General features: G+C 34.7%; 1 protein-coding gene across 1 annotated transcript; it reads right to left on the reverse strand.

Annotated features, from left to right (window-relative positions):
* Positions 1–8593: 8593 nt before the first annotated feature.
* On the reverse strand, positions 8594–22176 carry LOC123770915 (uncharacterized). The gene is made up of 4 exons (XM_045763091.2): positions 22165–22176; positions 21501–21642; positions 20545–20712; positions 8594–8936 (listed from the first exon to the last, which is right to left on the reverse strand). Exons 1-4 carry the CDS (start codon positions 22174–22176, stop codon positions 8785–8787), a joined length of 474 nt encoding a protein of 157 aa, XP_045619047.2. The 3' UTR covers positions 8594–8784.
* Between the last annotated feature and the right edge of the window lie 114 nt (positions 22177–22290).

The raw sequence follows: 22290 nt of genomic DNA on the forward strand, positions 1-22290 counted from the left end.
GTAGGTGATGCCATCCTCACCAGGTTCTGTAATTTTATCCTTTTCATAGCCCCCTTTACTTCCTGGGCTGTGATTGGTTCCTCATACTCGTCATCACTAGATTGTGCTCTTGTTATCCTAATCCTTCTGTCATTTTGTCGGAGGAGCTGTTCCCTGCTTACTTATGCAGGGAGGGAGGAGGAGGATGCTGCATCACTCAACTTGTGTATTAGTTCTTCAGGCTTAACCTTGGGGGTCTTTGTGAGCCGCAGGCCGGGCTCTGTCCCCTTACCTATCTGAATTTTTGCCCACACTTGTCTTACAGATGTTTCTATTCCAATAGAGCTAGTGAACGCTAGCCCTTGTCTTTCCCTTTGTAACTCATCTGCAATGTATGTACCTTTACCTGAATTGAAAATCTAATCTAAATCTAAATCTATATGCTTAGAGATATGCAAATGCGAGAGTAATAGAGTGAAACCTTTAAAATACTGAACAATTTGGGGGATATTGATTCATTCAATTTCTTCAAAAGGTCAGATGTAACACGAACAAAGAGCAAAGGTTTCAAGCTCAACAAGCCACAATGTAGGAGTAACAACAGATGCTTTTGAATACATAGGGTTAAGAACCCCATTGAAACCGCCTACCCAACGAAATCGTAAATGCTAAAATTCTCAAGAACTTTTAAATTCCAGCTTGAAAAAAATTATCAGGACAAATGTGGTTGCCACATATACATACTGTCCTTAAAATATTTCCCCATTTTGCACCCGCAAGATAACGTACAATTTTAAAGGTTGACGAATGTTAATTTTTTTGTTTGCAAAGCTGTTCACTTGAGACAGTTAAGAAAGTCCCAGCTGTGTCTGGGTACAAGTGACAGGATGAATGATGAAGGGTTTGCTTCCTATTGGCAAGCTCCTATGGTGGTGTGTCCACTCACATGATGAGTGGCACTGCCCAATACTGTCACTATATTCATAGTGACAGTATTGGGATGGACAGTATTGGTGTGTCCAGTCACAGGATGAGTGGCGCTGCCCAACAGTGTCACCATGGTGACAGTATTGGGCTCTTAATCTAGAGATATTGATCACCACTACAATTTTGACCCATTGATCCACTTTCAGCGCCTTAGTATGGCGATCCACAGAGGAAATGCTCACTGCATCCATGGCTCCAGCCTGCCATCTGAGGAGCTGGAGGAACTCTAGAACCTGTGATGAGTAGCCTTGTACAAAGCATGTAACCAATGTTGTAACCCTTTTTGTGTAATGAAATATTAAAATAAAGTTACACACATACTAAAAGAATATGGTGGTAGACAAGATGAAAGTGTTCAGTGAGGATCCACAAGGTCTTCTCTGAGTACTCTTTATTTTCTTCTCCGTGGCTGTGTCCCTACACTTGCACAAGAGGTGGTACCCCTTTTAGGTTTAATAAAAAATTATATATATAAATATATATATATAAATATATATATATAAATATATATATAAATATATATATATATATTTATATATATATAAATATATATATATATATATAAATATATATATATATATATATATATATATATATATATATATATATATATATATATATATATATATATATAAATATATATATAAATATATATATGTCGTACCTAGTAGCCAGAACGCACTTCTCAGCCTACTATGCAAGGCCCGATTTGCCTAATAAGCCAAGTTTTCCTGAATTAATATATTTTTTCTAATTTTTTTCTTATGAAATGATAAAGCTACCCATTTCATTATGTATGAGGTAATTTTTTTTTTACTGGAGTTAAAATTAACGCAGATATATGACCGAACCTAACCAACCCTACCTAACCTAACCTAACCTATCTTTATAGGTTAGGTTAGGTAGCCGAAAATGTTAGGTTAGGTTAGGTTGTCGAAAAACAATTAATTCATGAAAACTTGGCTTATTAGGCAAATCGGGCCTTGCATGGTAGGCTGAGAAGTGCGTTCTGGCTACTAGGTACGACATATATAAATATATATAAATATATATAAATATATATATATATATATATATATATATATATATATATATATATATATATATATATATATATATATATATAGATAGATAGATAGATAGATAGATAGATAGATAGGAGCATGAAATAAACTCCTGTGAAGGTGTCCAACAAGGTGACCCCTTAGCCCCCCTCCTTTTCTGCCTAGCTATCAAAGAGGTCACTGATAGTCTGACAAGCGAGCTAAACATCTGGTACCTGGATGATGGCACTCTCGCTGGAACCCCGGAAACCATTTTGGAGGATATTAGGAAAATCCAGGAGCAGGAAGCAGCCTTAGGCCTCATTCTCAATGCGTCCAAATGTGAAATAATCTCCCGCAACCCAGACATCACTGGGCAAATACAAAATGTTCTTCCAGAAATTCTCGTTGTCGAGCCACCGGACTGCACTCTCCTGGGTGCCCCCATTGGCCCACGAGCAATCGAGGAGGTCCTGGATGCAAAAATTACTGATCAAAAGAGAATGCTGGACAGGATTGACAAGATTGATGCCCATGATGCTTTCTTTCTCCTCACAAGATGCCTGTCTCTCCCTAAGTTGACCTACTTTCTGAGATGTTCTCCATCCTACAGCAGCCCTAAGTTAAATGTGTATGACACCCTTCTGAGGTCCATGCTGGTGAAAGTCCTTAACCTGCCATTGGACGACTCTCAGTGGGAGCAAGCAACCCTTCCTGTAAGACTCAGCGGCCTTAGTGTCCGCACAGCCTCCCAAATTGCTCTACCAGCCTTCCTTTCCTCCTCCCACGCATCGCACGACCTCGTCGTCATCGTCATCGCACGACCTCGTCATTTTGGGTGAGGTGATATGCGGGTATAAAATGAAAGCTGTTTAAATCATAGCATAAGTAAGAACTCTGTTTAGTGTTTGCAGGTTATAGTTGTGTGTGTGTAAACTAAAATTCTTTGAAAATGTAATAAGTTATTACAAAACGCGTTCAAGTATCGCGTCAGACTTGAAATAAAAATGAATTTTGGAGAATTGATTTTTCAGTTTCCATCAACAGTGAAAAGAAACATAAGAAATATTGAGAAAATTCGTGTTAGAATTATTAATCTTACTTTTCCGGTCATATTTAATAATATGTCTAAAGGAAAGACTGCTACCAAAGTATACTAATATACTTTGGTATATTAATATATATATATATATATATATATATATATATATATATATATATATATATATATATATATATATATATATATATATATATATATATATATATATATATATATAACTGTGCTTGGGGACCCACCACCCTTAATTACCCCTACTCTAAATTAATCAACAAAAATCTGAAATTACAACCATCACACAGAAATAACCTGCACACGTAAATAACATCACATGAAACAAGAAGGTATGACAGGATGTGCAGAATACCCCCGTTGAAAAGCAGAGGTGCAACAGGAACTTCTGAGAGAAGCACACATGTGCAGTATGTGCAGTACCACACCCAGGCTGTGGTACTGCACATACTGCACAAGGATGGATTGATAAATTAATATATGGACTACTGACTTTAAACACAAGTTTATTGATTTTATTAAAAAATTATATCATATATGTTACATAAATACTTAGGAATTTTTTCATAGAAATTATATTGTTCTGTAAAGGAAGTAAGATTGATGGGAGTCACCTCTGACTTAATTACATAAAGTTTATTGATTTTATTACAAAAATAAATCATATTTTACATAAATAATATTTTCTTTATATTAATTTTATTTTTCTGTAAAGGAAGTAAGATTGATGGGAGTCACCTCTGACTCAATTACATTATCACAAAATAGTTTATTATCTGCTATCAGACAAATTGTGCGTTATTTTCTTCTGAACCATCATGACTTGCCCTCTTCCAACAGATACATCTTCCTTCTTGACTATCTTCAAATTATTTATTTCTTCTTTTCTATTTGATGGCTTCAAAATAATGGACGTCTTCGACCCTTCTAAGATATGATCTTTGGGAACCCTGATGAAGGTACTTGCTTCAGTAGTAAGTAGACACTGACGTGCTGAAAATGTGGAAAACATAACATATATAATAAATATATATTTCTTGCAAAAAACAAAACACCAAAATCACAGAAATTTGGAACGATAGTAGTCTGTAGACAGAGGCCACCAGGCATTACAACAATCGGTAGACAGAGACCAAGAAGGGCAATTGTGGTGCCACAATGGTTTCCAAGAATCCTAGCATAGATTATTTGAGTTAAAATTGGTTTACTTTTACCAAGGAGCCATTTGGAGGTAGGCCCACCCCAGTACCCACTGTGTGTGTATTCTTCCAAATAGTGTAGAGATGCCATAGGCACAATCAGAGCACTGTATAAACATCAGAGGTCCGCGGTTGTTCAACGTCCTCCCAGCGACTATAAGAAATATTGCCGGAATTCCGGACTACCATGATGGTGAAATATGGATCTCAGAGTACAATCTTTTCAAATGTGATAGGAAACACCGGCTTCAGGGTGGGGTCAGCCTCTACATCAAAGACACACTCATCTGTACTGAGCTGCTAAACACCTCAAATGATATGGTGGAAGTGCTGATAATCAAAATAGAGATCCTAAATGCACTTACTGTCTTTGTATATAAGTCACCGGAGGCAAACCCACAGCAGTTTAAACACCAACTAATGAAAATAGAACACTGCTTGGAAAACCTCACAAATCCAGCTCCGAACATCATCCTGCTTGGGGACTTCAACCTACGGCACCTGAAATAGAAGCACCTGGCTAATACAGTAATATCAGAAAGAATACCAGGAAGTAGCCTAAATGAACAGGCACATGCAAATGACCTGCTACGGATGTGCGACAGGTTTGCCTTAAACCAGCAAATAGTAGAACCAACTAGGAAGGAGAACACGCTGGACCTCATTTTCACTAATAATGATGAATTGATCAGGAACATAATGATTACAAATACCTGTTACTCAGATCACAACTTAATTGAAGTTATGACAACCATGGGGAATAGACCTTCAAAACCAGTCCAGATTCCCGGTGGAGGAGATTTCAGCAAATTCAACTTCAATAATAAACAGATAAACTGGGAGCAAATAAACAAGGACTGCACAGAAATAAACTGGGAAGAACAGCTAGAAAATGCATATCTGAACCAGTGCCTGGAAAAAATAAGCTCAGTAGCACTAAAAATATGTTTAAACCGCATACCCCTAAGAAAAAAGAGGAAGAGATGCAGATTGGAACAAGAACATCGTTCCCTATATAGGCAAAGAAAGCGAATCGCGGAACAACTTGAGAGTCGCACCCTATCTCAAGAACGGCGAAGAAGGTTATGTAGAGAAATAGAAACAATTGAACTCAAGCTACAAGAATAATACAAAACCCAGGAGAGGCAAAGAGAGCAAAAGACCATCAGTGAAATAGAGAGGAATCCGAAATATTTTTTCTCCTATGCAAAATCAAGATAAAAAACCACATCTAGTATCGGGCCCCTGCGAAAGGGAGATGGAACTTTCACCGATGACAACAAAGAAATGTGCGAGCTACTGAGGAAGCAATACGACTGTTTTCTGCGAGCCATTAAACGCACTAAAGATTTCTAACCAAAATGAGTTTTTCATGGATATGATACCAACATCAAATCATATATCAGACGTCACCCTATCCCCACTGGATTTTGAAGAAGCCATAAACAGTATGCCTATGCACTCACTCTGCACCAGGCCCGGATTCTTGTAACTCCATATTCATCAAGAACTGTAAAAAACCACTATCACAGGCCCTCCACATTATGTGGAGACAAAGCCTAGATACTGGCGTTATCCCTGATATACTAAAAACAGCAGAGATAGCACCACACCATAAAGGAGGAAATAAGGCAGAGGCAAAAAATTAGACCGATAGCACTAATATCGCACATCATAAAAATTTTTGAGAGAGTGCTAAGAAGTAAGATCACAAAATACATGGAATCACAGCATCTGCATAACCCCGGACAACATGGTTTCAGAACAGGGCGCTCTTGCCTGTCGCAGTTGCTGGACCACTATGATATGGCATTAGATGCTATGGAAGACAAACAAAATGCTGATGTAATTTACAAAGATTTCGCAAAAGCTTTTAATAAATGACCATGGTGTTATTGCACATAAAATGCGTTCAAAAGGAATTACCGGAAAAATAGGTAGATGGATCTACAATTTCCTGACTAACAGAACACAATGTGTAATAGTCAACAAAATAAAATCCAGCCCATCAACCGTGAAGAGCTCAGTTCTCCAGGGTACTGTGTTTGCTCCAGTACTTTTTCTCATCCTCATATCGGACATAGACAAGAACACAACCTATAGCACTGTATCATCCTTTGCAGATGACACTAGGATCTTCATGAGAGTAGGCAACATAGAGGACACAGCAAACCTCCAATCAGATGTAGATCAGGTCTTTCTATGGGCTACAGAAAATAATATGGTGTTTAACGAAGATTAGTTCCAGCTCATGCGCTATGGACAAAATGAAAATATAAAAACGGCAACCACGTAAAAAAACTCGAGCAAATCATAACATAGAACGAAAAGGCAATGTCAAGGATCTGGGTGTACTCATGTCTGAAGACTTTACCTTTAAAGAACATAATAAAGTAGCCGTCACAACTGCAAGAAAAATGACAGGTTGGATAACAAGAACTTTTCACACTAGAGATCCTATACCGATGATGATACTTTTCAAAATGCTTGTGCTCTCTAGAGTGGAGTACTGCTGCACAATGACAGCCCCTTTCAAAGCTGGAGAAATTGCTGACCTGAAGAGCGTGCAGAGAACCTTTACTGCTAGAATCCACTCAGTAAACCATCAGTAAAAATTATTACTCAGTAAAAAAAGTAACACATCTAAACTATTGGGACCGACTAAAGAGCCTAAATCTGTACTCCCTTGAGCGCAGGCGGGAGAGATACATAATAATTTACACGTGGAAAATATTAGAGGGGCTGGTCCCAAACCTGCACACAGAAATAACATCACATGAGACCAGAAGACATGGCAGGATGTGCAGAATACCCCCATTGAAAAGCAGAAGTGCAACAGGTACTCTGAGAGAGAACTCTATCAACATCAGAGGCCTGAGACTGTTCAACACGCTTCCGCTACACATAAGCGGCATAACTGGCAAACCCCTCAGAGTGTTCAAGAGAACTGGATAAGCACCTCCAAAGGATACCTGATCAACCAGGCTGTGACTCATACATCAGGCTGCGAGCAACCGCATCCAACAGCCTGGTTGATCAGTCCAGCAACCAGGAGGCCGGGTCGACGACCGAGCCGCGGGGACGCTAAGCCCCGGAAGCACCTCAAGGTACTTGCCCTACCATCTACATGATTTGATGCTCTGCAAATACAGCACACATCAATTCATTGCACACTTATATAATAATTATTTGAGAATATATAACAAGTACTTTATATTTAATTTTTTTTTTTTTTATATTTGTAGCTATACAATATTTGTATCCCTGGTTTCCATATAGTATATTCTAAACAAAATATATATTAACAAAACACATCACAACAAATAGTTGACAGCTGGTAGACTGCCAAATAACAAAAAGAGCTTTGAATATATCCAAAAAGCACACTTGAAGCCTCCCCAAAACCTCCATTCATTCATTCACAAACTTCTCCCAAGACCATCATGAATTAATGAATGAATGCATGATGGTCTTTCCCCCAAGACCAAATGATCCAAGGTATGATCCAAATATTGAAATATATTCCCCAAGGATCAAAACATCCAAGATATGATCAATATATTCAATCAAAACTAGTGACATCAAATCAGCTTATAGAGTGGGTATCAAATCAACAGGAGGGTATAAATAACAGGAGAATTTGAGTTAAACTAGATAGCTGCTTCCGCAAGTCAGACCTTTTCAAATCTGCAGTCTCTAGTAAATCAAATGTTTATGTGAGTAAATGTCTGACCAGGTTCAGACAAAATCTCTTATTTAAACTGCGGGGTTTCTGGAAAAATTCCCCTGTAATTAAACATTGTTTTGTGCGAGACAATACAATTATAGCTAGGGGGACTGACACTGGAAAAACCTATTTTATAACAACTGAAGCTCACCTCAATTCTCCTGAATGACTGTGGGATAGCTGCTGAATAACCAGAGTTCAAATTATAACCTCATTTAACTACCAATGTGTACTTTAGCTCTGCCTTTCCTTCCAAAAGGTTTTAACTTAAAAAAAAAAATGGGTCTTCTTTATTATTGTCTCTTTTTTTTCTTTTTTTACTTCCTTGTTCCATAGTACACTGGCTTTGCCTGTGTCCTCTAGTATAAACTTTATCATCCAGTGTACCTGAGTGTATCTCAATTTAATCTACCACATTTTGTTTTAGTGTTTTAGTGTAACTTTAATATTAAACTATAGTGTACTTATTATATTATAGTAAGTAAGCTATTCATTTTATAGATTTCATAATGGCTTTTTGACTTTTATTGGTCATCCATTGTTATTAATTATTCTAGTTCATTTTTACTTTAAGTTCCCATAAGTTTTCATTACTTAAATTACCATTAAGTTTATATTACTTTACAATTTTTAAATCTTTAAAATTTATAACTAAAACTGGACAAACTGGAGGAATGGCCCAAGAATATATACACCAGTTGATTGACAGTTGAAACACAGGACCATAGAGCCAATCCTCAACCCCTGCAAACACAACTAGGTGAGTACAAGTTTTGCTTAGAAATCGAAGAATGAGTTTTGATTACCTGTCACAGTTGTATCTTGAGAAAGTCGGTGTTTCTTCATTTTTTTCAAGGACTTATCCTCTTGCTCTATATTCTTGTCTTTTGCTTCCCTGATCTTCCTATTTTGATTTTCCTGAATGTGAACTGAAAATAAGGAAAACCTGAATAAAATATATATCCTCATTAAACAAAAATTGTGTTTCTCTACAGCTGCAGCTACAGATAACACACAGCCACTCTACTTGAATTAATGCACATGCTACACACACAAACACAATACTTCAAATCTACAAAAGTGACAGCAGAGAAGACCCACTCAATTATAGACCTGTATCATTGACAAGTGTAATAGTCAAAATATTGGAAAAAATAACAAAAACTAAATGGGTAGAACACTGGGGGAGAAATGATATAATATCAGACAGACAGTATGGTTTTTGATCTAGAAGATCCGGTGTATCGAATTTACTCAGTTTCTATGATCGAGCAACAGAGATTTTACAGGAAAGAGATGGTTGGGTTGACTGCATCTATCTGGGCCTAAAAAACGCTTTTGATAGAGTTCCACATAAAGAGGTTGTTCCGGAAACTGGAAAATATTGGAGGGGTGACAGGTAAGCTTCTAACATGGATGAAAACTTTTCTGACTTATAGGAAAATGAGGGCAGTAATCAGAGGCAATGTATCAGACTGGAGAAATGTTACAAGTGGAGTACCACAGGGCTCAGATCTTGCACCGAAGATGTTCATTGTCTACATAAACAATCTACCAGATGAAATACAGAATTATATGAACATGTTTGCTGATGATGCTAAGATAATAGGAAGAACAAGAAACTTAGATGATTGGCATGCCCTTCAAGATGACCTGGACAAAATAAGTGTATGGAGCACCACTTGGCAAATGGAATTTAATGTGAATAAATGTCATGTTATGGAATGTGCAATAGGAGAACATAGACCCCACACAACCTATAAATTATGTGAGAAATCCTTAAAAAATTCTGATAAAAAAAAGAGATCTAGGGATGGTTCTAGATAGAAATGTATCACCTGAGGACCACATAAAGAATGTTGTGCGAGGAGCCTATGCTACACTTTCTAACTTCATAATTGCTTTTAAATACATGGATGGTAAAATACTAAAGAAATTGTTCTATATAAATGTACAAAAAAATATTTCTTAATGTTAATCCGGATCTGAAATTCTTCCTGGCCATGTAATAGAACCTCAATAAATCAATATATGAAAATATATTTAAAATTTTTTTGATAAACGGATGAGACTTTGTTGGGTAAAGAAGGCATGAACTTCAGGTTGGATTTTTTTTATATATATTTTCTTTTATATATATATATATATATATATATATATATATATATATATATATATATATATATATATATACATATATATATATATATATATATATATTTACTATAGAGTGTATTACACTTATTTGTATAATTTGCACGACGTTTCGAACCTCCATGGTTCATTCTCAAGTGAACAGATCTTACAATACTAGTTGATTTTATACCCGCATTAGGTCAGGTGATAATACAATGAAGGTGAAAACCTGGGGGGATACATAAGGGATAAACATAGGGGCTGCAGAAGGCTTATTGGCCCATACGAGGCATCTCCTATCTAAACACAAAGATTAATCCAGTGTAATTGGCCTGTTATGTTGGACATTGTCTTCTGTGTTGGCATCGATATGTTCTTGTCTTGTCCTTACTCTCATGGTGGGTAGAGTAAATAGTTCCGTGATTTGGGTGTTCATGGTAGGTCGCTCTATTCTTATGTGAATTGCCTCAAGAATTTGTAATCTTCTTGAATCTTGGGTTTTGTCTATTATGCAAGTATTCTTGTTCAACATTTCTCTTGTTAGAGTAATGTCATGGGCTTGTCTCATGTGATTCCTAGGGGCACCAGATTGAAGATGGCATGTCAAACGCCTCGTCAGCTTGGTCGACGTCATACCTATGTACTTACATTGAAGGTTACATCCTTCGTGGGGGCAAGTGTACATGTATACAACGCTTGACTGCTGTAGAGGGTTCTCCGTCGGCTTCGGGCTGTTTTTGATAAGGAGTTCGGAAGTCTTCTTGGTTTTGTAGAATATTATCAGGTTTATGTTTTGGTTAGGAGTAGTGTTTTTTACTCCTTTACGGATTATTTCTTTCATTATTCTTTCCTCTTTTATATGTTCACTGTGCATGGTTGATTTCTAATATAATTTTATTGGGGGTGTTGTGGTTTCTGTTCTAGGTTCTGAATTATACCAACGGTCCAAGTGTCTTCTTATAGCAGCGTTTATTTCCGCGTTGCTATATCCGTTGTTCACCAATACCTGAGTTACTCTTTCAAACTCTCTACTCACGTTGCTCCATTCAGAGCAGTGGGTAAGCGCTCGACGAATATAAGCATTGAGAACACTGGCTTTGTATCTTTGGGGGCACTCACTTCTACCGTTCAGGCATAATCCTATGTTGGTGGGCTTGGTATATACGTTGGTGCTTAAAGAGGTTCCTGTTTTTGTTATTAGTACATCCAAGAATGGCAGACTGTTATTTGCACTATTTTCATGTGTAAATCGGAGTACTGACTCTCTCTCTAGGTGTCTTTTTAGGTCAATTAGTTCATCTGAGTCTTTTACTATTACGAATATGTCATCTACATAACGGCAGTATACAGTTGGTTTTTGTCTGCTACTGAAGACCCTATCTTCGATGGTTCCCATATAAAAATTAGCAAATAAAACTCCTAAGGGGGAGCCCATTGCTACTCCGTCTATTTGTAAATACATGTCTCCTTGTGGACTGATGAAAGGGGCTTCCTTTGTACATGCTTCGAGAAGACTTTTCAAGTGTGGCTCAGGTATGTCTAATTTGGGGGTGCTCTCGTCTCTGTATACTCTGTCCAGTATCATTCCTATGGTTGTGTCGACTGGGACGTTGGTAAAAAGGGATTCAACGTCCAGGGAAGCGATGATTCCATCGGGCTGGGTAGATTTGATCAATTCTAGGAAATCTGCTGATGATTGTAGACTAAACTTACTTGGAGTGTATGGAGTTAGGAGTTCATTGAGTTTCTTTGCCAGGTGATAAGTTGGGGTTGGTATTTGGCTGATTATAGGGCGTAGTGGGTTACCTGGTTTATGCGTCTTAACATTGCCGTAGGCATATCCCAAGCCATAGTCGCCTTGAAGTTTATTGAAATGCACACTACCTTTCTTTGCGTTGATTGCTGTAATTGTTTTGTTTACTTTCCGCTTAAGGTCTTCTACGGGGTTCCTCGTGATTCGTTGAAATTTAGAGTCGTCACTTAGGATTTCGCTAATTTTGTTCATGTATTCATGGGTAGGAATCAATACATATGCTGCTGTTTTGTCGGCTTTTCTTATTGTTACGTCTTTCAGATTTTTTAGTTGTTTCGCTGCTTCTTTGAGTCGTGGGGTTAAGATTGTAGATGAATATGTTCCTCGTTTTTTCCCTGCTTCTGCAAGTAGTTCAGCTTGAAGTGTGTCAGTGGTGATGACTTTTTTGTTGTCTTCTAGCTTATGGATATCGTCCAGAAGCATTTCGATTTCCAGGCGTTTTTGATGCATCTTTGGTTTAGATAAGAATTGACAATTTAAACCAAGATTTAAGTGGTCTCGTTGGTCCTGGGTAAGATCATAAGAAGTCAGGTTAAAGTAGCCATCTTTTGGACGAGGGATTTTTAGCTGTCCACCGTTTAGGGATGTTAACTTACGGAGTGTCTTTGTTTCTACAAGAGTTTTATGTTGTTGTTTCAGGTTAAATAGTTCACTGTTGATGGTTTGCTTGAGTTGGATAGGGATGTCGTACTGGGTCCATTTGTTTAACAGATATATATATATATTGTTTAACAGATATATATATATATATATATATATATATATATATATATATATATATATATATATATATATATATATATATATATATATATATATATATATATTTATATATATATATATTATATATATATATATATATATATATATATATATATATATATATATATATATATATATATATATATATATATATGCGAACAAGCCTGAATGGTCCCCAGGACTATATCACCTCGGCTATCACTTCCTTTTGACGGCCGTGATGGTCAAGTGGATTAAGGCGCCCTGTAGTTACCAGTTGCGTTGCTCCTGGGAGTATGGGTTCGAGTCACTTCTGGGGTGTGAGTTTTCATTCATATATATATATATATATATATATATATATATATATATTATTAAATATGACCGAAAAAGTAAGATTAATAATTCTAACACGAATTTTCGCAATCTTTCGTACATTACGCTTCACTGTTGGAGGTAAATCAAAAATTAATTCTCCAAAATTCATTTTTATTTCTAGTCTGACGCGACACGGGCGCGTTTCGTAAAACTTATTACATTTTCAAAGACTTTAGTTCACAAATACACAACTGAATAGAACTTACGTATCTCCGATTTTATATCTACATTTGAGTGAGGTGGCATTAACACAAGACAGAACACGAGAGGATATTAATAGGGTATTAAAAGTATCAACACAAGACAGAACACAAACAATGGGTATTGAATAGAAGTGTTTGTAGAAAGCCTATTGGTCCATATTTCTTGATGCTTCTATATTGGAGCGGAGTCTTGAGGTGGGTAGAATATAGTTGTGCAATAATTGGCTGTTGATTGCTGGTGTTGACTTCTTGATGTGTAGTGCCTCGCAAACGTCAAGCCGCCTGCTATCGCTGTATCTATCGATGATTTCTGTGTTGTTTACTAGGATTTCTCTGGCGATGGTTTGGTTGTGGGAAGAGATTATATGTTCCTTAATGGAGCCCTGTTGCTTATGCATCGTTAAACGCCTAGAAAGAGATGTTGTTGTCTTGCCTATATACTGGGTTTTTTGGAGCTTACAGTCCCCAAGTGGGCATTTGAAGGCATAGACGACGTTAGTCTCTTTTAAAGTGTTCTGTTTTGTGTCTGGAGAGTTTCTCATGAGTAGGCTGGCCGTTTTTCTGGTTTTATAGTAAATCGTCAGTTGTATCCTCTGATTTTTGTCTGTAGGGATAACGTTTCTATTAACAATATCTTTCAGGACCCTTTCCTCCATTTTATGAGCTCATAAAACGGAGGAAAGGGTCCTGAAAGATATTGTTAATAGAAACGTTATCCCTACAGACAAAAATCAGAGGATACAACTGACGATTTACTATAAAACCAGAAAAACGGCCAGCCTACTCATGAGAAACTCTCCAGACACAAAACAGAACGCTTTAAAAGAGACTAACGTCGTCTATGCCTTCAAATGCCCACTTGGGGACTGTAAGCTCCAAAAAACCCAGTATATAGGCAAGACAACAACATCTCTTTCTAGGCGTTTAACGATGCATAAGCAACAGGGCTCCATTAAGGAACATATAATCTCTTCCCACAACCAAACCATCGCCAGAGAAATCCTAGTAAACAACACAGAAATCATCGATAGATACAGCGATAGCAGGCGGCTTGACGTTTGCGAGGCACTACACATCAAGAAGTCAACACCAGCAATCAACAGCCAATTATTGCACAACTATATTCTACCCACCTCAAGACTCCGCTCCAATATAGAAGCATCAAGAAATATGGACCAATAGGCTTTCTACAAACACTTCTATTCAATACCCATTGTTTGTGTTCTGTCTTGTGTTGATACTTTTAATACCCTATTAATATCCCCTCGTGTTCTGTCTTGTGTTAATGCCACCTCACTCAAATGTAGATATAAAATCGGAGATACGTAAGTTCTATTCAGTTGTGTATTTGTGAACTAAAGTCTTTGAAAATGTAATAAGTTTTACGAAACGCGCCCGTGTCGCGTCAGACTAGAAATAAAAATGAATTTTGGAGAATTAATTTTTGATTTACCTCCAACAGTGAAGCGTAATGTACGAAAGATTGAGAAAATTCGTGTTAGAATTATTAATCTTACTTTTTCGGTCATATTTAATAATATATGTCTACAGGAAAGACTGCTACCAAAATATACTAATATATATATATATATATATATATATATATATATATATATATATATATATATATATATATAAACAAACGGACCCAGTCCATGGAACTCACTTCCTATTGAATTTAAAAGCTGTCCAACTTTTGCGTCATTCATAAACAATACAAAAAAGTACATAATTTCATCTTCATAGTTTTTTACATTTTGCTTTAAAATTGCACTGTATCTATTGCTACCCAATCTCCAAATTTTTATGTACCCGATCCGAACATCTTTACCATTGTTATCATTGCTGTCTTCTTATATGTGCTGTCAATCTGCTGTATGGTGTCTATTAATCTTGTTTAAATTACCAATCAAGCTGTCAGTGTAATCAATCAGAGCTTTAATATACCAATGGGCTTTAATATACCTACTATTCTCTCTCATCTCATTTTTTTTCTTGCAATGTATTTGTTATTTTATTAATTCTGCTAGAATTTACCTAATTAAAATTATCTATTAGATAAAGGACCTGCCTGAAATGCTGCGCATACTAATGGCTTTACAAAATTGTAAATACTATGCTATATATTCTCACAAACCCAATGTACCTTCTTGTATATAAATAAATAAATAAATAAATAAATAAATAAATGAAATATACATATATATATATAAATATATATATATATATATATATATATATATATATATATATATATATATATATATATATATATATATATATATATATATATATGTCGTACCTAATAGCCAGAACGCACTTCTCAGCCTACTATTCAAGGCCCGATTTGCCTAATAAGCCAAGTTTTCATGAATTAATGTTTTTTCGTCTACCTAACCTACCTAACCTAACCTAACCTAGCTTTTTTTGGCTACCTAACCTAACCTTACCTATAAATCTAGGTTAGGTTAGGTTAGGTAGGGTTGGTTAGGTTCGGTCATATATCTACGTTAATTTTAACTCCAATAAAAAAAAATTGACCTCATACATAGAGAAAAGGGTTGCTTTCTCATTTCATAAGAAAAAAATTATAGTAAATATATTAATTCAGGAAAACTTGGCTTATTAGGCAAATCGGGCCTAGAATAGTAGGCTGAGAAGTGAGTTCTGGCTACTAGGTACGACATATATATATATATATATATATATATATATATATGTCGTACCTAGTAGCCAGAACGCACTTCTCAGCCTACTATGCAAGGCCCGATTTGCCTAATAAGCCAAGTTTTCATGAATTAATGTTTTTTCGACTACCTAACCTACCTAACCTGACCTAACCTAACGTTTTCTGCTACCTAACCGAACCTAACCTATAAAGATAGGTTAGGTTAGGTTAGGTAGGGATGGTTAGGTTCGGTCATATATCTACGTTAATTTTAACTCTAATAAAAAAAATTGACCTCATACATAATGAAATGCGTAGCTTTATCATTTCATAAGAAAAAAATTAGAGAAAATATATTAATTCAGGAAAACTTGGCTTATTAGGCAAATCGGGCCTTGCATAGTAGGCTGAGAAGTGCGTTCTGGCTATTAGGTACGACATATATATATATATATATATATATATATATATATATATATATATATATATATATATATATATATATATATATATATATATATATATATGTCGTACCTAATAGCCAGAACGCACTTCTCAGCCTACTATTCAAGGCCCGATTTGCCTAATAAGCCAAGTTTTCATGAATTAATGTTTTTTCGTCTACCTAACCTACCTAACCTAACCTAACCTAGCTTTTTTTGGCTACCTAACCTAACCTTACCTATAAATATAGGTTAGGTTAGGTTAGGTAGGGTTGGTTAGGTTCGGTCATATATCTATGTTAATTTTAACTCCAATAAAAAAAAATTGACCTCATACATAGAGAAAAGGGTTGCTTTATCATTTCATAAGAAAAAAATTATAGTAAATATATTAATTCTGGAAAACTTGGCTTATTAGGCAAATCGGGCCTTGAATAGTAGGCTGAGAAGTGAGTTCTGGCTACTAGGTACGACATATATATATATATATATATATATATATATATATATATATATATATATATATATGTATATATATATATATATATATATATATATATATGTCGTACCTAGTAGCCAGAACTCACTTCTGAGCCTACTATGCAAGGCCCGATTTGCCTAATAAGCCAAGTTTTCATGAATTAATTGCTTTTCGACTACCTAACCTACCTAACCTAACCTAACCTAACTTTTTCGGCTACCTAACCTAACCTAACCTATAAAGATAGGTTAGGTTAGGTTAGGTAGGGTTGGTTAGGTTCGGTCATATATCTACGTTAATTTTAACTCCAATAAAAAAAAATTCACCTCTTACATAATGAAATGGGTTGCTTTATCATTTCATAAGAAAAAAAATAGAGAAAATATATTATTTCATGAAAACTTGGCTTATTAGGCAAATCGGGCCTTGCATTGTAGGCTGAAAAGTGAGTTCTGGCTACTAGGTACGACATATATATATATATATATATATATATATATATATATATATATATATATATATATATATATATATATATATATATATATATATATATATATATATATATATGTCGTACCTAGTAGCCAGAACTCACTTCTCAGCCTACTGTGCGAGGCCCGATTTGCCTAATAAGCCAAGTTTTACCGAATTAATATATTTTCTCTAATTTTTTTCTTATGAAATGATAAAGCTACCCATTTCATTATGTATGAGGTCAATTTTTTTTTATTTGAGTTAAAATTAACGTAGATATATGACCGAACCTAACCAACCCTACCTAACCTAACCTAACCTATCTTTATAGGTTAGGTTAGGTTAGGTAGCCGAAAACGTTAGGTTAGGTTAGGTTAGGTAGGTTAGGTTGTCGAAAAAACATTAATTCATGAAAACTAGGCTTATTAGGCAAATCGGGCCATGCATAGTAGGCTGAGAAGTGAGTTCTGGCTACTAGGTACGACATATATATATATATATATATATATATATATATATATATATATATATATATATATATATATATATATATATATATATATATATATATATATATATATATATATATATATATATATATATATATATATATATATATATATATATATATATGTTGTACCTAGTAGCCAGAACGTCGTACTCGGCCTGCAATGCAAGGCCTGATTTGCCTAATAAGCCAAGTTTTCCTGAATTAATATATTTTCTCTAATTTTTTTCTTGTGAAATGATAAAGGTACCCATTTCATTATGTATGAGGTCAATTTTTTTTTAATTGAGTAAAAATTAACGTAGATATATGACCGAACCTAACCAACCCTACCTAACCTAACCTAACCTATCTTTATAGGTTAGGTTAGGTTAGGTAGCCGAAAAAGTTAGGTTAGGTTAGGTTAGGTTGGTTAGGTAGTCGAAAAACAATTAATTCATGAAAACTTGGCTTATTAGGCAAATTGGGCCTTGCATTGTAGGTTGAGAACTGCGTTCTGGCTACTAGGTACGACATATATATATATATATATATATATATATATATATATATATATATATATATATGTCGTACCTAGTAGCCAGAACGCACTTCTATGCCTACTATTCAAGGCCCGATTTGCCTAATAAGCCAAGTTTTCATGAATTAATTGTTTTTCGACTACCTAACCTACCTAACCTAACCTAACCTAACGTTTTCGGCTACCTAACCTAACCTAACCGATAAAGATAGGTTAGGTTAGGTTAGGTAGGGTTGGTTAGGTTCGGTCATATATCTACATTAATTTTAACTCCAATAAAAAAAAATTGACCTCATACGTAATGAAATGGGTAGCTTTATAATTTCATAAGAAAAAAATTAGAGAAAATATACTAATTCATGAAAACTTGGCTTATTAGGCAAATTGGGCCTTGAATAGTAGGCATAGAAGTGAGTTCTGGCTACTAGGTACGACATATATATATATATATATATATATATATATATATATATATATATACATATATATATATATATATATATATATATATATATATATATATATATATGTATATATATATATATATATATATATATATATATATATATATATATATATATATATATATATATATATATATATATATATATGTCGTACCTAGTAGCCAGAACGCACTTCTCAGCCTACTATGCAAGGCCCGATTTGCCTAATAAGTCAAGTTTTCATGAATTAATTGTTTTTCGACTACCTAACCTACCTAACCTAACCTAACCTAACTTTTTCGGCTACCTACCCTAACCTAACTTATAGAGATAGGTCAGGTGAGGTTAGGTAGGGTTGGTTAGGTTCGGTCATATATCTACGTTAATTTTAACTCCAATAAAAAAAATTGACCTCATACATAATGAAATGGGTAGCTTTATCATTTCATAAGAAAAAAATTAGAGAAAATATATTAATTCAGGAAAACTTGGCTTATTAGGCAAATCGGGCCTTGCATAGTAGGCTAAGAAGTGCGTTCTGGCTACTAGGTACGACATATATATATATATATATATATATATATATATATATATATATATATATATATATATATATATATATATATATATATATATATATATATATATATATATATATATATATATATATATATATATATGTTGTACCTAGTAGCCAGAACGTCATACTCGGCCTACTATGCAAGGCCCGATTTCCCTAATAATCCAAGTTTTCCTGAATTTGTGTATTTTTCTCATTTTTTTCTTATGAAATGATAAATCATTCCATTTCATTATTTATAAGTTATTTTTTTGAAATTTGAGTTAAAACTAACGTAGATATATGACCGAACCTAACCAACCTTACCTAACCTATCTAAACGTAACCTATACTCACACAACTAAGTCATTAATTTATGTTCCTAATATAATGTAATAATAATAATTCAAATAAACTAATTGGAAACAATTTATTGAAAATAAAGTAAATCAATCGGCCTATTAGGGAAATCGGGGATTGCATAGTAGGGCAAGAAGTGAGTTCTGGCTACTAGGTACGACATATATATATGTGTATGTATATATATATATATATATATATATATATATATATATATATATATATATATATATATATATATATATATAAAATATTTCTTACATTCTTGAACAGACACTAGCATGCATAGCTTTTTGGGCAAGTCCTTAATCCTAATTTTAACACTCACATTCCCAGTAAGCAGCCCATATCAGCTGTCTAACTCCCAAGTACCTATTTACTGTTAGGTGAATAGGTGCATCAGGGCAAAAGAAACTGCCCATTTGTTTCAGCATCTAATAAAAATAGAACCTTGACCCTTAGGATTACAAACCCAGAGCACTGTCCACTGAGCCGTCAGGCTCTGATGTTAATTTTAATATTACTGTGAACTGGAATACATGAAATAAACTATATCAGCAGTCAAGTATAATACAACTAACAATTGAATTAATAGTGGTCCAGAACGGACCGAAACGTCTTTGTATTTTCATCTTTTTGTGTGTGGTTAGGACAACATTCTTCAGCAACATTATTGTGACTCATCAGCTGTATAAAATACAACTACTTTATACAACAAATCAGTAATGTAATTGTGGAACCTAAAAACTTGTCTAAAATATATACAAGTTTTCCTTTGAATTTAAAAAACGAAGAATGAGTTTTGATTACCTTTAATAGTTGAATCTTCAGACAGTCTTCGTTTTTTCTTCATTTTCTTTAACTTAAGCTCTTGCTCCCCATTCTTTTCTTTTGCCTCACTGATGTTGATATCTTCTTGGGCATCTATATTATTTGTTGGTATCTTGTTGACACTTGATCCATTGTCCTGCATGTATGCTGAAAATTAAGAAACATGCGTAAATTTAATATGGTATCATCATTACAAAATATGTCGTCCAAAAAACTTTAATTGAAAGAAACACTGAAATGTGAAATTTGGCAGCAATGAGGAACTATGTCATTATGGGAATTTTGGTACCCATATGTAAAGGAAGTCTCATTATCTGATGATATAGACCTGATGCAAAGTAAAGTGTGTCAAAATTATTTGCACACCCTCCTCCACTATGTGATGGAGTGAAAAAAGATATGTGAATTCGGATAATTCTATAACAAATGTTCAAGATATGAGGAAATATTTCATTCAAAATGATCTGCTGCCAGGAATCTTGGTCAAATATCACCAGTTTGCTAACTGTATGTAGTAACTAAGTGATTGTAACCTATCCACCGCTGTCCACTGGATGGAGGCAGTGTGCAAGATAAACATATCAATTGTGACACTAGCTCTCCACACATGTCAGTTGCTTAATTTAAAATCTGTACTCATGGTCGGTCTCGAGCCCCTTGTCAATGTGGTGATGTGCATGGAATTATGTAACTAGGTCATCAAGATTAAAACTTGCTTAGCTAAAATGAATTGCTTGGTTCAGTCCCGGAGCCAATTAAGTATGTGCCTCTGCAACCATTTCCACTACCGCTAACAACATGGATATGGGATGCATAATATATGAACTAAACTACTGTACTATGTAAATGCTTTTCATTATTGCCAACACAAAGGAACATGCAGGTTTTATGATTTTCATTGTTAGCTTATGCAAAATAATAATAATAATAATTACCAAGATAAAACAATTCGGTGAGATTATTAACATTTTTGCTTGACAGACCACTTCCTGGTAGCATGCCCTTTGTGGTATTTCTATTGCCGACCTTAAAATAGATGACAGCAACTTGATAACCACCACCTTGTAGCTTAGAGACCTGCAATACAACAAAATAGTTACAAATATAACTAAAATATTTTTAGTGTTAATTTGAACACAGTGTTCAAGAGATATGGCTTCAATTATAAAAAAAGAGATTAACTTTATGATTACAGAATATAAGATGGGATAACCATAAGCTTCTGAAACAGACAGATCCCTCCCTCATACAGATGGGTACATCTGCAAAAGTGCAGAAGTACCGAAGTAGCTTAAGATGTACTTTTCTTACCTAGTTTAAGAGACCTACTGATAGTTATATCATTAAAGTATAATTACATAACTAATGGAATTTAAAAAATATAAAATAACACAAAATTACTTATATAATGCACATTACTTTATTATTAACATCAATAAGTACAGTATCCACCAAAATTGAAAATGTTAATACTAATTAATTATCAAATGGCTTAAAATCTGTTTATTTGTGGGAAAATTTAAAACCTAACAGAATGGATATTAATACAATATGATACAATTTTAATTGAAGAAATAACAGAATGCATGAAATACTTACAGATTTTTTCATGGCTTTGGGGGCCTCGTAGCCTGGTGGATAGCGCGCAGGACTCGTAATTCTGTGGCGCGGATTCGATTCCCGCACGAGGCAGAAACAAATGGGCAAAGTTTCTTTCACCCTGAA

Source organism: Procambarus clarkii, chromosome 56 (genome assembly GCF_040958095.1).
Source record: "Procambarus clarkii isolate CNS0578487 chromosome 56, FALCON_Pclarkii_2.0, whole genome shotgun sequence".
In the NCBI taxonomy this organism is placed as follows: Eukaryota; Metazoa; Arthropoda; class Malacostraca; order Decapoda; family Cambaridae; genus Procambarus; species Procambarus clarkii.